Source organism: Nerophis lumbriciformis, linkage group LG17 (genome assembly GCF_033978685.3).
Source record: "Nerophis lumbriciformis linkage group LG17, RoL_Nlum_v2.1, whole genome shotgun sequence".
NCBI lineage: Eukaryota > Metazoa > Chordata > Actinopteri > Syngnathiformes > Syngnathidae > Nerophis > Nerophis lumbriciformis.
Genome location: NC_084564.2, coordinates 17,791,260 through 17,807,472, shown reverse-complemented (window position 1 = coordinate 17,807,472; position 16,213 = coordinate 17,791,260). Strand labels below are relative to the sequence as shown.

The 16,213-nt window shown below is 40.6% G+C and overlaps 1 protein-coding gene across 2 annotated transcripts in view; it reads right to left on the bottom strand.

Annotated features, from left to right (window-relative positions):
• Positions 1–303: 303 nt before the first annotated feature.
• Positions 304–16,213, bottom strand: part of b3glcta (beta 3-glucosyltransferase a) — a 136,082-nt gene continuing 120,172 nt past the window's right edge. For both annotated transcript variants that reach the window (XM_061972636.1, XM_061972637.1), the window contains exons 12-15: positions 13,594–13,693; positions 13,122–13,241; positions 907–1,051; positions 304–710 (exon numbers count right to left, since the gene is read on the bottom strand). In XM_061972636.1, the coding sequence (XP_061828620.1) occupies positions 549–710; positions 907–1,051; positions 13,122–13,241; positions 13,594–13,693 (527 nt within the window). In that variant the 3' untranslated portion in view covers positions 304–548. The remainder of the gene's footprint in view (positions 711–906; positions 1,052–13,121; positions 13,242–13,593; positions 13,694–16,213) is intronic.

Sequence of the window (16,213 nt, the reverse complement as noted above, 5' to 3'; positions counted from 1 at the left end):
TGCTATAAACGCATAAAAGTTGTGCTGTCACCACGCACGCACACGCACACACACACAGACTATTTATCCAATTAAATAAGCAATGCAGCTTGTTTATACTCAGTAGTGCCTACATACTATGACTCACATGTTTATCTGCTGTGTTTTTTCAGGAATCCGACGTATTATTTCTTCCAATTAAGGACTAAACAAGGCCAATTCTGCGAGACGACTGCACACATCAAAAATGCATGAACAGTACATTATGTTGATGCACAAAGACTGCCATCAGAATAAAATAAGCATTAACTCCGAGCGGGTCACTTAAATTGATTAAAAACACAACCTAAAAATGTCCACATTTATTTGAAAATAGACTGTACAGCATTAGTGGCATCTTGTGAACACGACAGAAAAAGAGTGGCATCTTTCTGTGTGTAGCGTGTCATCATATATAAATACACATACATAACATGCAACCCCCCACACACACACACACACACACACACACACACACACTTATCTCCATAGCAACACACTCACATATTCATCCACACATTTAAAGTATTTCATAGCTCAGTCTTCGCATTCTTATTAGGTTTGTCTGAGTTTTTGCTCTCGCCTGTCAGCCATTTGTTAAAAACGGCAACTGGGTCGATGTTCCAGTGTTTGTGGAAAGAAATGGGCACCTGATGAGCGAGGAAGTCCCTGGCGTAGTCTTCTGGCCGGGCCTGAAAAGTAGGATAAAGTACACTAATCTATATACGCACACACACTGCACAAATCAATAGTGGTGCAAAAGTAGAGGATTACATTCGCCGAATGTTGACCAAAAAAAACAAAACAAAAAAGAAGCTCCCACCTGGCGGCAAGGTTTCTCTGAACACCCGCCGTAATTATCGTTAACACTAAAGCAAGTGTGTGTACCTGGTGGAAAAGTGCGCTGTGTGTGGCGGGAATCCCGAGAGCGTTGAGGCACATTCCCAGCACCATGTCGTCTGGCGCGTCGTTGCTGTAACACTTGCAGCCGCTGTTCAGGAGTCGCACCACCGCCTCCCTGCTGAACACCATTCTATGCACGCACACACACACACACACACACACACACACACACACACACACACACACACACACACACACACACACACACACACACACACACACACACACACACACACACACACACACACACACACACACACACACACACACACACACACACACACACACACACACACACACACACACACACACACACACACACACACACACACAGAATTATTAGCACCAGGCCAAATGTAAAGTGCTTTAGGTATGGTTCCAGGTACAGCAAAGTGCGATATAAATACAGACCATTTACAACTACAGAATATTAAGATTGCTGCATTATTTAATAAGAAACGAGCAATGCACTGTGGTAAAGGTAAACAACATTAAAATTGTATGTTTTGCAATGCATCGTGTACAATGTTCCCTCCAATTTTTTTTTTCATGTGTGTGAGCAAACGCACAAACACCCTGAGCATTCAGTGGAATACAGACGTGCACACTGTGGTCATACCAGCAGCACATTTGTCTCAAACCTGACATAACAATTTACATGTCTTATTATTATTATAATCAAGTGACTAGTCCATTTCAAGAGATTATTTTCTAATATATGTGATTTGACCCACTTAGATATTGTTTATTTTTTTTAATCAGCTATGCACTATAGTATTTTAGGCCTGGGTGGGGGTCCTGCTTTGGAAAGATTGTGTACCCCTTTCAGAGATCACATTTAGGTCCCCTTAAAACATTCATATGTTGCATGAGATGAAGTGTTTATTAACTTTCTGTCCGTAAAATAAATATTTTTATTAGCAATTATGTAGTCACATTGGCAGACCGGGGTGGTGGTTCCTCTCTTTAAGAAGGGGAACCGGAGGGTGTGCTCTAACTATCGTGGGATCACACTCCTCAGCCTTCCCGGTAAGGTCTATTCAGGTGTACTGGAGAGGAGGCTACGCCGCATAGTCGAACCTCGGATTCAGGAGGAACAGTGTGGTTTTTGTCCTGGTCGTGGAACTGTGGACCAGCTCTATACTCTCGGCAGGGTCCTTGAGGGTGCATGGGAGTTTGCCCAACCAGTCTACATGTGTTTTGTGGACTTGGAGAAGGCATTCGACCGTGTCCCTCGGGAAGTCTTCTGGGGAGTGCTCAGAGAGTATGGGGTATCGGACTGTCTGATTGTGGCAGTCCGCTCCCTGTATGCTCAGTGCCAGAGCTTGGTCCGCATTGCCGGCAGTAAGTCGGACACGTTTCCAGTGAGGGTTGGACTCCGCCAAGGCTGCCTTTTGTCACCGATTCTGTTCATAACTTTTATGGACAGAATTTCTAGGCGCAGTCAAGGCGTTGAGGGTATCTGGATTGGTGGCTGCAGGATTAGGTCTCTGCTTTTTGCAGATGATGTGGTCCTGATGGCTTCATCTGGCCAGGATATTCAGCTCTCACTGGATCGGTTCGCAGCCGAGTGTGAAGCGACTGGGATGAGAATCAGCACCTCCAAGTCCAAGTCCATGGTTCTCGCCCGGAAAAGGGTGGAGTGCCATCTCCGTGTTGGGGAGGAGATCTTGCCCCAAGTGGAGGAGTTCAAGTACCTCGGAGTCTTGTTCACGAGTGAGGGAAGAGTGGATCGTGAGATCGACAGGCGGATCGGTGCGGCGTCTTCAGTAATGCGGACGCTGTATCGATCCGTTGTGGTGAAGAAGGAGCTGAGCCGGAAGGCAAAGCTCTCAATTTACCGGTCGATCTACGTTCCCATCCTCACCTATGGTCATGAGCTTTGGGTTATGACCGAAAGGACAAGATCGCGGGTACAAGCGGCCGGAATGAGTTTCCTCCGCCGGGTGGCGGGGCTCTCCCTTAGAGATAGGGTGAGAAGCTCTGCCATCCGGGGGGAGCTCAAAGTAAAGCCGCTGCTCCTCCACATCGAGAGGAGCCAGATGAGGTGGTTCGGGCATCTAGTCAGGATGCCACCCGAACGCCTCCCTAGGAAGGTGTTTAGGGCACGTCCGACCGGTAGGAGGCCGCGGGGAAAACCCAGGCCACGTTGGGAAGACTATGTCTCCCGGCTGGCCTGGAAACGCCTCGGGGTCCCACAGGAAGAGCTGGACGAAGTGGCTGGGGAGAGGGAAGTCTGGGCTTCCCTGCTTAGGCTGCTGCCCCCGCGACCCGACCTCGGATAAGCGGAAGAAGATGGATGGAATTATGTAGTCCTGTAACATCATTTCATGATTAATATCCAAAAAATAACATTCTTAACAAATGACAGTAGAATAAGCACACTGATTGAGGAGTCATAGTAAAACGACCTGAAATTTACACTTTACGTGTAGTGTTGGAGGTGTCCAAGTTTTTGTGTGGCCATAAACGCACCATAGTGTATGTGTTGGTGCAGGTGAGAGAGAAAGCAAGCGCCTGCTGTTGATATAACAGATGACAAAGAGTTGCTTTTGGCTTGGTTTGTACGGTAGACAACGACCAGTTTTGCTACATAAAAGTATTTTACACATTGTTTTGGTGTGGTTATGGCCGACAAACAATTTCACTAAATAAAGGGACCGATGGAATTCCTGTCCTCCTTTAAGTGTCTCCACAGACGTTACAATAATTTAAGTGTTGACAAACTTTGTTTTATCTGTTGTGGCCGCCTTTCGTCACCTGTTACTCACAGTTGCATTGCAAAATCATACAAAACAAACTATTTGTTTATTGTTTAGAGTGGGATTTGATTTTTTGCGCGACATGGATTTGCTGTGCGCAGAAGACGCGTGAGCAGTGCGCAATTGCGCAGATGCGCACCTTAGAGGGAACGTTGATCATGTACAATAACTGCTCTGGGCGACATTCTCAAGGGTTTTGTAATAATGCAATAAATGATCCCCTCATTATGAAATAACGCCACATCACAGTTTGTAATGACTTATTTATATTAACATACTGTACATACGTTATTTGGTGCATTATGTACTTTAATAAATCATCAGACATGAAAGTCTATGCGATATGTAAAAAGTAGGGATGTGCCGATCGATTGGTCACCCATCAGCATCGGACGATTTTCGTTGTTGCGATCACAAACGCTGATCCCCTCAGGTTGACACTATTTATTTTAGTCCCCCTGCTGACATGCAGCAGCAGCTATTTATGTGCCTCCATACACTGTGTGGAGCCGCTCACCTAAATCAATAATTATCATTTCCAGTACAGCAAATAAACTGAAAGTATCTCAAAGGAGAACTGCACTTAAAAAAAAAAAATAGCCCATCATTCACGATCTTTATGTAAGACAAGCACACATATTTTTCACATTTTTCTCTTTTAATGCCTTCTAACTACCGTATTTTTCGGAGTATAAGTCGCACCGGAGTATAAGTCGCACCTGCCGAAAAGGCATAATAAAGAAGGAAAAAAACATATATAAGTCGCATTTTTTGGGGAAATTTATTTGATAAAACCCAACAACAAGAATACACATTTAAAATAAATAAAGAATAGTGAACAACAGGCTGAATAAGTGTACGTTATATGAGGCATAAATAACCAACTGAGAACGTGCCTGGTATGTTAACGTAACATATTATGGTAAGAGTCATTCAAATAACTATAACATATAGAACATGCTATACGTTTACCAAACAATTTGTCACTCCTAATCGCTAAATCCCATGAAATCTTATACATCTTGTCCCTTACGTGAATGAGCTAAATAATATTATTTGATATTTTACGGTAATGTGTTAATAATTTCACACATAAGTCGCTCCTGAGTATAAGTCGCAACCCCAGCCAAACTATGAAAAAAACTGCGACTTATAGTCTGAAAAATACGGTAGTAAATTAGTGTGAGCAAAAGTCCGCTTCCAAAGGAGCCTATGGGATTTGTTCTATTCTGCCTACCATAAAGCGCTTAAAACAACATCCAAACAATTCCATCAATGTTTTGTATAAATACTGTAAGTATATACACAGTCGTGATCAGAAGTTTACATACACTTGTGAAGAACATAATGTCATGGCTGTCTTGAGTTTCCAATCATTTCTACAACTCTTATTTTTTTGTGATAGAGTGATTGGAGCACATATGTACTTGTTGGTCACAAGAAACATTCATGAAGTTTGGTTCTTTTATGAATTTATTATATGGGTCTACTGAAAATGTGACCAAATCTGCTGGGTCAAAAGTATACATACAGCAACATACATCAGTGTTTTTCAACCACTGTGCCGCGGCACACTAGTGTGCCGTGAGATACAGTCTGGTGTGCCGTGGGAGATTAGGTAATTTTACCTAATTGGGTTAAAAATATTTTTTGCAAACCAGTAATTATAATCCGCACATGTGCCGTTGTTGAGTGTCTGTGCTGTCTAGAGATCGGCAGAGTAACCATGTAATACTCTTCCATATCAGTAGGTGGCAGCAGTTAGCTAATTGCTTTGTAGATGTCGGGAGGCAGCGTGCAGGTAAAAAGGTATCTAACGCTTAAACCAAAAATAAACAAAAGGCGAGTGCCACTAAGAAAAGGCATTGAAGCTTAGGTAATGCTATGCTGAACGAAGCTAAAACTGAACTGGCTGCAAAGTAAACAAAAACAGAATGCTGGACGACAGCAAAGACTTACGGCGTGTGGAGCAGCAGACGGCGTCCACAAAGTACATCCATACATGACATGACAATCAACAACAAAATAGGAAACACTACACACAGGAAAACACCAAAAAACTCAAAATAAGTCACGGCGTGATGTGACAGGTGGTGACAGTACACCTACTTTGAGACGAGCTATAGCGCAGCATGGTTGGTTATGCTTTGAATTTATATCCAACAATTGCGAGAACAACTTTTTACTGTCAATATCGGCTGCTAGGTTTCATTTTTTTAATGTTTTATGCTGGTGGTGTGCCTCGGGATTTTTCCAATGAAAAAAATGTGCCTTGGCTCAAAAAAGTTTGAAAAACACTGACAAACATTATCCATTTTGGTGATGTAGAAAAGTTACAATCAAATCAAATTAGCTTCATGGCATGGCTTCTTAACTTCATGTGAGTGATTATGATTGACGAAACCTGTTGACTTCTCTGAGCCCATTTAAATAGGGCTCATGTGATGCAGTTGGTTACAAACGCGACAATGGGAAAGTCAAAGGAACTCAGCACACATCTGAAAAAACGAATCATTGACTTGAACAAGTCAGGAAAGTCACTTGGAGCCATTTCAAAGCAGCTTAAGGTCCCAAGAGCAACTGTGCAGACAATTGTTCGTAAGTATAAAGTGCATGGCACAGTTTTGTTACTGCCACGATCAGGAAGAAAACGCAAGCTATAACCTGCTGCTGAGAGAAAATTGGTCAGGATGATCAAGCGTCAACCGAGAACCACCAAAAAGCAGGTCTGCAATGAATTGGAAGCTGCTGGAACGCAGGTGTCAGTGTCCACAGTCAAGCGTGTTTTGCATCGCCATGGACTGAGAAGCTACCATGCAAAAAGGAAGCCCTTGTTCCAGAAGCAACACTTTAAGGCTCGTGTAAAGTTTGCTGCTGATCACATGGATAAAGTTCTGTGGTCAGATTAAATACAAATTGAGCTGTTTGGCCACAATACCTAGCAATATGTTTGGAGGAGAAAAGGTGAGGCCTTTAATCCCAGGAACACCTACCGTCAAGCATGGTGGTGGTAGTATTATGCTCTGGGCCTGTTTTGCTGCCAATGGAACTGGTGCTTTTCAGAGAGTAAATGGGACAATGAAAAAGGACGATTACCTCCAAATTCTTCAGGACAACCTAAAATCATCAGCACAGAGGTTGGGTCTTGGGCGCAGTTGGGTATTCCAACAGGACAATGACCCCAAACACATGTCAAAAGTGGTAAAGGAATGGCTAAATCAGGCTGGAATGAAGGTTTTAGAATGGCCTTCCCAAAGTCCTGACTTAAACATGTGGACAATGCTGAAGAAACAAGTCCATGTCAAAAAAACAACACATTTAGCTGAACTGCACCAACTTTGTCAAGAGGAGTGGTCAAAAATTAAACCAGAAGCTTGTAGATGGCTACCAAAAGTGCCTTATTGCAGTGAAACTTGCCAAGGGACATGTAACCAAATATTAACATTGCTGTATGTATACTTTTGACCCAGCATATTTGGTCACATTTTCAGTATTCATAATAAATTCATAAAAGAACCAAACTTCATGAATGTTTTTTGTGACCAACAAGTATGTGCTCCAATCACTCTATCACAAAACAATAAGACTTGTAGAAATTATTCTACAACATTATGTTCTTTACAAGTGTATGTAAACTTTTGACCACGACTGTGTGTGTGTGTATATAATTTTTATTTTATTTATTTTTATCTTTTTTTATCTGTCCCGACCAGCCACTCAGAAAAATCACATGATATAAATGCCCATATCTGCTGTATAGATGTCATTTATAAAAGAGAAGTGTGGGATACTTCTCTTGTTGCCTTTTTTGTATTTGTTTTTTTTCAATGTTTGGGTAGAATTTTATTGAAAAAAATATTTGTCTTTTAAGTAATATAGAAATTTATCAGAGCAGTAAATCTATTTTATGGCGGAATGTAGATAATCATAGAACAAGAGCTTGGGGCGTATTTATTTGTGAAACATGCAGGTACACATTTGAATTAGAATGAGCTCAACCTCGTAAAATCCTGGAGGCAGTGGCGCTTTCTAACAGCGCAAAGCGCGACATTGACGAAGCAGCTGTGAAGTGTTTTCGTGTTTTGTCAATCGGTTGTGATTAAAATGTAGAGGATCTTGGAAGGGTGAGATGTCTCCACCAATCCAACATGCTGAGAGTGGCAAGTGTACAAATGTTTGTGTGTTCAAGTTAAAGAACAAGTTTGTCTTCTATTTGGATGATTTATAGAGCGAGGTTGTTTATGGAGTCATCATTTCACACCCAGCATCAGTATTTGGCAACAAAGATGAGGTGAAGGAAGACGTTTCCCTTTGTCTCATAGAATGTTACTATGGTGCGTTCAAGGACAGATGAATAATATAGGAAATCGTAATGACTTGACAAGAAACTATGAATGACACAAAGACATAAACATGCAAAAACTGTGGGATGTATGTTGAGCTATGTGGAGTATTAGCACCATTGAAGCAAGAACCACTACTTAGTACTACAGAAATGCATGAACTCACTGGTACCTCCTGAGGAACCAAGTGGTACTACCTCAATAACAGCTCAACAAAACGGACACTATGCCAGTAGTTCTTAACCTTGATGGAGGTACCGAACCCTACCAGTTTCATATGCGCATTCACCAAACCCTTCTTTAGTGAAAAATAAAATGTTTTTTTTTTTTTTCAAATTCAAGACAAAGTTATATGTTTTTGGTAACATGGAACATATTCTAAGTAACAAAGACTTAATTTAGAGTTTTTTGGACACTAGGGGAACATATTCTAAGGAACAAAGACTTAATTTAGAGTTATTTGGTTAGGGTTAGGGTTAGGGTTAGGGCCAGGGTTATAATAAGGCCATGCCGAATAAGGCATTAATAAGTACTTAATAATGACTAGTTAAGAGCCAATATGTTACTAATTTGCATGTTAATAAGCAACTAATTAATGGTGAATATGTTCCCCATACTAAAGTGTTACCATGTTTTTTTACTGGTGCACAAAATGAACCGTGCATGAACATCACCTTGTTCAAAGAACAAAACCAACATAGTGCATAAACTCACAACAAATTACACACCTGCAAATCAGTGTGACTTCTGCTGTTGCCGTATCCCATACTTGCCAACCCTCCCGATTTTCCCGGGAGACTCCCGAATTTCAGTGCCCCTCACGAAATTCTCCCGGGGCAACCATTCTCCCGAATTTCTCCCGATTTCCACCCGGACAAACATTTTGGGGACACTGCCTTTAGCGTCATCTACAACCTGTCGTCACAGCGTGCCGACCCAGTCACATAATATATGCGGTTTTTACACACACACACATGAGTGACTGCAAGGCATACTTGATCAACAGCCATACAGGTCACACTGAGGGTGGCCGTATAAAGAACTTTAACACTGTTACAAATATGCGCCACACTGTGAACCCACACCAAACAAGAATGACAAACACATTTCGGGAGAACATCCGCACCGTAACACAACATAAACACAACAGAACAAATACCCAGAATCCCTTGCAGCACTAACTCTTCCGGGATGCTACAATATACACCCCCCGCTACCACCAAACCCCTTCACCCCATCTCCCGAATTTGGAGGTCTCAAGGTTGGCAAGTATGCCGTATCCGTAATACACCGATAGGGAAAAGTTTTTATTTACACGATGAGTCGGGTGTGTTTTGACCTCCGCCGAACCCCTGAGCCCGACTCACCGAACCCCTAGGTTTCGATCGAACCCAGGTTAAGAACCACTGCACTATGCTCTTATAACCTTTTATGAGCCGCACTGTTGGATCCATTCTGTAAAATCTATCAAACATCCATTCCAATTAATTCAACAATATATTGTATTTTGTAAAAAAAAAAAAGTAAAATAATTATACATTTGAAAGTATTTTTTCAAGTATTTTAGAAATATTTTTGTACATTGTAAAGAAAATGTTTAAATTAACCCTCAGAGTATATTGGGGACTTTTTCGTCCTTTGAGGTAAATGCTTGCTCTATTTTTGGACATAGCTTTAGTTGTGTTACTCTGAATGCAATGATTTTTTTCCATCCATCCATCTATTTTTTACCACTTGTCCCTTTCGGGGTCACGTGGGGTGCTGGAGCCTATCTCAGCTGCATCCATGTTTGATTTTAATATTTTCATTTCAAATACTTTCATATATCAACGATACACTGGGATTTTTTTTTTGCCGAATGGAGTAGCTGAAGGACAAAAAAGTCCTTAAGGAGTTGAGAGTGTATTAAAAAAATCTTGGATTCATACTATTGCAAATGTTGATCAGTCAACCTCAAGCTAGTCGGAGGGTTTGGAGGGGGCAGAGTGAGCCGCTGTAGTGTACAATGGCACCGAGACACAGCAGCATACCAGACTTGAATAGAATTACATTTTAACTGATACAAGTACCGAGTCGGTACTTTAAAAACGATGCCGGGGCTTAAATGTTGTCCAAACTGGCACTTAAAAGTGGGAAATAATTATTTTTTTTTGTAAAAAAACAACAAAAAACAATGCCGTTTTATAAAATCTATGTGATGTTGAGGTTATGCATTCAAAAATAAGAAATAAATTACAAATAAAAAATTGTCATAATTATTGCCGCAATACAGGACATAGAGAAGGTGCAAAAAACAACTTACTAGAGTTGTAATGTTTGTTTCTCATAATACACGTGTTCCTGACTCCAACCTCGCTCGTCGTAACCAATTGTGCATAATGAAGAAGTGCTGTGTTGCTGTTGTTGTGGCCACTGGCAGTGTTGGCCCCAGGGGCCATTTACAGCCCACGGCACACTTTTTATTGGCTCACAGCTTATTTAAAACAATTAAATAAGCTGGATTTGACTAAAAATAAAAATTAATAATAATAACTGATTAGCTAAATTGGCCCTAGTTTGTGAATGTGAGTGTGAATACTTACCCTGCCTTCACTGGGATAGGCTCCAGCTCCCCCGCGACCCCGAGTGGGACAAACATTAGAAAATGGATGGATGGATAGTATTCTTTTCTACTTTTTTTTAAGCACAAATGCCTTACTATGGACCAGGAATGTGAATCTTGCAAAAATTCATGATTCAATACGATTCTCGATTCAAAGCTATCCTTGCAATATATTATTTGGAATATAACTGATAACACTTTTCAAAACAGGTTACAAAAGCTCATCTTGGCTGCTGAGGTATGACGTATAGTATACAAGCAGTAAATAAATTAAATGTACAGAGATGCCTAGAGGACGGTAACTTTTGAAAGTACCGTATTTTTCGGACTATAAGTCGCAGTTTTTTTCATAGTTTGGCCGGGGGTGCGACTTATACTCAGGAGCGACTTATGTGTGAAATTATTAACACATTACCGTAAAATATCAAATAATATTATTCAGCTCATTCACGTAAGAGACTAGACGTATAAGATTTCAGGGGATTTAGCGATTAGGAGTGACAGATTGTTTGGTAAACGTATAGCATGTTCTATATGTTATAGTTATTTGAATGACTCTTACAATAATATGTTACGTTAACATACCAGGCACGTTCTCAGTTGGTTATTTATGCCTTATATAACGTACACTTATTCAGCCTGTTGTTCACTATTCTTTATTTATTTTAAATTGCCTTTCAAATGTCTATTCTTGGTGTTGGGTTTTATCAAATACATTTCCCCAAAAAATGCGACGTATATATGTTTTTTTCCTTCTTTATTATGCATTTTCGGCCGGTGCCACTTATACTCCGAAGCGATTTATACTCCGAAAAATACGATATTTGACACGGTGCATCCTGCCCTCTTATGGCTTATAGGACGTAATGACGTAACTACGTACCTACGTAACACGTGCAAGCTTTGGGGGTTGTTAGCCAATAATAGCAATGTGGATAGGCGTTAGCTGTCATTGACTGCATATTCTATCATAACAACATGACTGCAAATTGATTGTTGCTTCTCTTTGACTGTTTTTGTATGTGTGCACACGGTCCCTTCGGGAACGTGTGGATGAGACAGGCTGAGTGACTGTTGTAAACACCAATTATGTTATTCGGGACTAAATTTTTTTTTATTACATTGACTTAGTAATTGTGAAAAATATAAACTATTGTAAAACAAATGTGTTCTGTTAAACCACGAATGGTAACATACGATAGCCAATGGTGTGCTTTGAAAAATTTAATTTTGAGCCTGTTGCAAACAGCACCTTTAAGTGTGGCGATGGCCTTAAAAACTTGTAAAAAAAAACACGTTTTTTTGGGGGGGGCGGGGGGGGGGGAATTATGAATAAATTAATTTAGAATCTAAATAAATTAAAATTGCATTTCTGATGTGAATGAAAACATTTCAGCACCCCTAATTCTAATCAAGACTTACCGTATTTTTCAAACTATAAGTCGCAGTTTTTTTCATAGTGTAGGGTGCGACTTATACTCAGGAGCGACTTATGTGTGAAATTATTAACACATTACTGTAAAATATCAAATAATATTGTTTAGCTCATTCACGTAAGAGACTAGACGAATAAGATTTCATGGGATTTAGCGATTAGGAGTGACAGATTGTTTGGTAAACGTATAGCATGTTCTATATGTTATAGTTATTTGAATGACTCTTACCATAATATGTTACATTAACATACCAGGCACGTTCTCAGTTGGTTATTTATGCCTCATATAACGTACACTTATTCAGCCTGTTGTTCACTATTCTTTATTTATTTTAAATTGCCTTTCAAATGTTTATTCTTGGTGTTGGGTTTTATCAAATAAATTTCCCCCCAAAATGCGACTTATACTCCAGTGCGACTTATATATGTTTTTTTCCTTCTTTATTATGCATTTTCGGCCGGTGCGACTTATACTCTGGAGCGACTTATACTCCGAAAAATACGATAGTGTTGACAGCGACAGGATCTCACATTTATTAGGGATAATACGGGACAATACTATTAAATATATACTTGAGAGGAGTCAGCTTTTGTGTAAACAGACAAGCTGTACACCAATATGTATGTTTTTGCATTTTTGTTCCCTCACTGCACCAAAAATGAACCAAATTGTGATTATTGTTACATTCCCAGGGAATAGTCTATGATACAGTAGGTAACTTAATTTCTACACATATATGACAGCTCAGCTTTGTAAAAGGTTTAATGGTGGCAACAGTTTGACCCAGGAACAGATTATTCCTTTCTCCATTATTCCCGATGGCAGTTTGACTAGCAACCCACAACTTTGTGTGCGTTCAACTTTGGGTCTGTGTGATTATTACTATGCACTCACTGACTGACTGTGCCTGCAAACTAAAAATGTCCGTAGGCAGGAAGCAAATTGAAGCGGTTTATCTTTAAATGACAGATAACAGGATTTCCATTATACATCTGGCAGTCCCTGGACTGCGGCCGCCACCGTTCTATCTTTAATCATTATAAGCTGCCAGACTCACCCTCCGCCTCCCGTGATGTAGCTGTAACCTCCCTGGCTGAGGCCGTAGCCGTACCTCTCCCCCAGACACACCGATTCTGACGGGCTGTAGCAGCTCAGCAAGCCTCGCAGTCTGGGTAGGCTGCAGGAAGCACACACACACACACATCAAACCCCATCATCTTCACACACACACACACACACACACACACACACACACGCACATAAATGTACTGGAATAATCCCTCAGGCTGGATTACACGTGCACAGGCTTCCACATGAAGGAGCAAGTTGACAGATAGAAAGTGAAGCCAGATAGGTCTCAATTTATGCACGCAGATTTTTAAACATAAAAAAGAAAAAGAAAAAAGATGTTCAGCAGTGTGGGGCCTGACTCACTTCACACCAGAACTGACTTGATTGCAAAGTGATCCCGAGGCAAACTCTGTGAGCAAAGCTATGAATACATTTAAACGTGGACTACGGCACAGCACCTGATCAGGGTGTCGTCGTCCACGATGACGAGCCACTCGGTCTGGGGGACGTCGCCGCTGAGGAACCTTTTGAGGATGGCGAATGTTTTTCCGCAGTGGCCTGCAGACAGAGACAAGTATTTTATCTTAATCCCATTGTTGATGTAGTTTTCACAGGAAAATGACCCTGCAAGTGAAAACAAGCTCCAACACTACATTTATAATGAATGTGCTCACTCATTAGATATGAATAATAAGTAGTGGGTCAAAATACATTATTAGCTGTGGCTGTAGGCAACCTCCCGATGTATTTTTTGAATCCTACTCCACAAGTAGCTGCAAGTATTATGGGCAGTTTTACGGTTTTAGAATTATTGCTGGTTAAGCAATTTGCGCCTTACCGCGACACACCATTGCTTCTGTTTCTGGTGTGCTTTGCAACATACCCTCGTTTATCGCTGGTAATTGGTTACAGATAAATTCATGAAGTATGAATAATTATTTGCGAGTCAAATATTCTTATAGCTAGAGCAGTGATTCTCATACTGTGGTACGGTATGCGGCGTCCATCTAGTGGTACACTAAGGAATCCCTTAATTAAATATTCAAACAGTGTTACTGTTCAAACTGTGTGTAATGTTACAGTGGCCCAAAATAATAAATACATCTACCTTGTTTTAAATGAGTATTTAGGCCTACTATGCTACTGTATTTTAATATTGTGGCACTTGGAGAGACAAGTGTTTTCTCAGGTGGCACTTGGTGAAAAAAGCTTGAGAACCACTGAGCTACACCATAAACAAAACCTGTTTACTACCTTCTAAATGCATTTTTCATTATTATGAGAGCCCTCTTGACATGAAATAACATCCTTTAATCCAATATATTAAAGCTACCTGAAGCTGAGCCAATCAGTGGCACCGATACTGACCAACACGCTCTAATTTGTTTGGTCTCCTCTAGTGGCCAATACTACATACTGCACTGTAGTATTGATACTTTTAGTTTATTTAGCCATTTTGCCATGCTTGAAAAGGACAAAAATCACATAGAATATGCTTTTAAAAACATAAAAAGATATCCTCCCCCAAAAATCTGCAATGTGGTGAAGCCGCAATATCATGCAATGCAAATCATTATTTAAGTAAAGAAATGTACTTGTTACATTACCGGTACCAATTTTTGTTAACTTCTTGCGTGTTCATGTGGTAAAAATTGTAATTGTTTAATAATAAAATCCAAATATTTTTATTTAACATTTAACAGTGAGCTGATAATGATAACTGTGCTGTCCAGTTATTATTTCCTGTTTTCTTACACTTCTGAGTCTCATTTGCAAGTATTATATAATAGACTTTACATGCAGTTGCAACTCCAAGATGTTAGATGGCAGTAGTGGTAAGGCCAGGCAACTTTATTTATATAGCACGTTTACAACAATTTTTAAATTGGACCAAAGTGCTTTACAGGTTAAAAAGCATAGAGCGAAAAACAAAAACAAAAACAAACAAACAAAGAACATAAACAATGAATGAGCTAAACAAGATAGTAGTGTGCAAAGTGCTCTGTTAGATCGAGACATTAAAAGTGTCAGGATGTTGCCAACAAAACTAAAGATAAGTTACTTTTTTTGAGTTGAGATACCAAGATATCTTGGCAAGTGTGCATTCATTTAAGTTTGTCTGCTGCGTGCTGTTGTAGTCTTTGCCGTTAAGTTGAATGTGCCAGTCTTGTCTTTTGTTGAGCCCCACAAAGTGTTTATACTGCAAGTAATGTACTTATTAAACACCAGCTGTTTGACTGTAACGTGCATCTTAGTTGTAGTTTTAAATACTAAATTTGGAGGTGTTGAAATCGTCATGGAAAATCTCTAATGCTAATCAGTAGCATGTGTATGGCATTTCCAATTTAAATTAGCATCGAGCTAATGTATTTCGAAAAACGCCTTATTTTTGAGCACTTTATCAGGCATGCTTGCTTTGTTGGCATGGACAATTGCAACATTACTTAGAGTCAGTCTGGTACTAATACGCCGGTTTAAAGGCAATTAGAGCCTGTGCAGAGCATACTTGCCAACCCTCCCGATTTTCCCGGGAGACTCCCGAATTTCAGTGCCCCTCTCGAAAATCTCCCGGGGCAACCATTCTCCCGAAATTCTACCGAATTTCTCCCGATTTCCACCCGGATAACAATATTGGGGGCGTGCCTTAAAGGCACTGCCTTTAACGTCCTCCACAAATTGTCGTCACGTCTGCTTTTCCTCCATACAAACAGCGTGCCGGCCTAGTCACTTAATATAGGCGGCTTTTACACACACATAATTGAATGCATACTTGATCAACAGCCATACAGGTCACACTGAGGGTGGCTGTATAAACAACTTTAACACTGTGACAAATACGCGCCACACTGTGAACCCACACCAAACAAGAATGACAAACACATTTCGGGAGAACATCCGCACCGTAACACAACATAAACACAACATAAACACAACAGAACAAATACCCAGAACCCCTTGCAACACCAAGTCTTCCGGGACGCTACAATATACACCCATGCTACCCCCTACCCCCCCAACCCCGCCCACCTCAACCTCCTCATGCTCTCTCAGGGAGAGCATGTCCCAAATGCCAAGCTG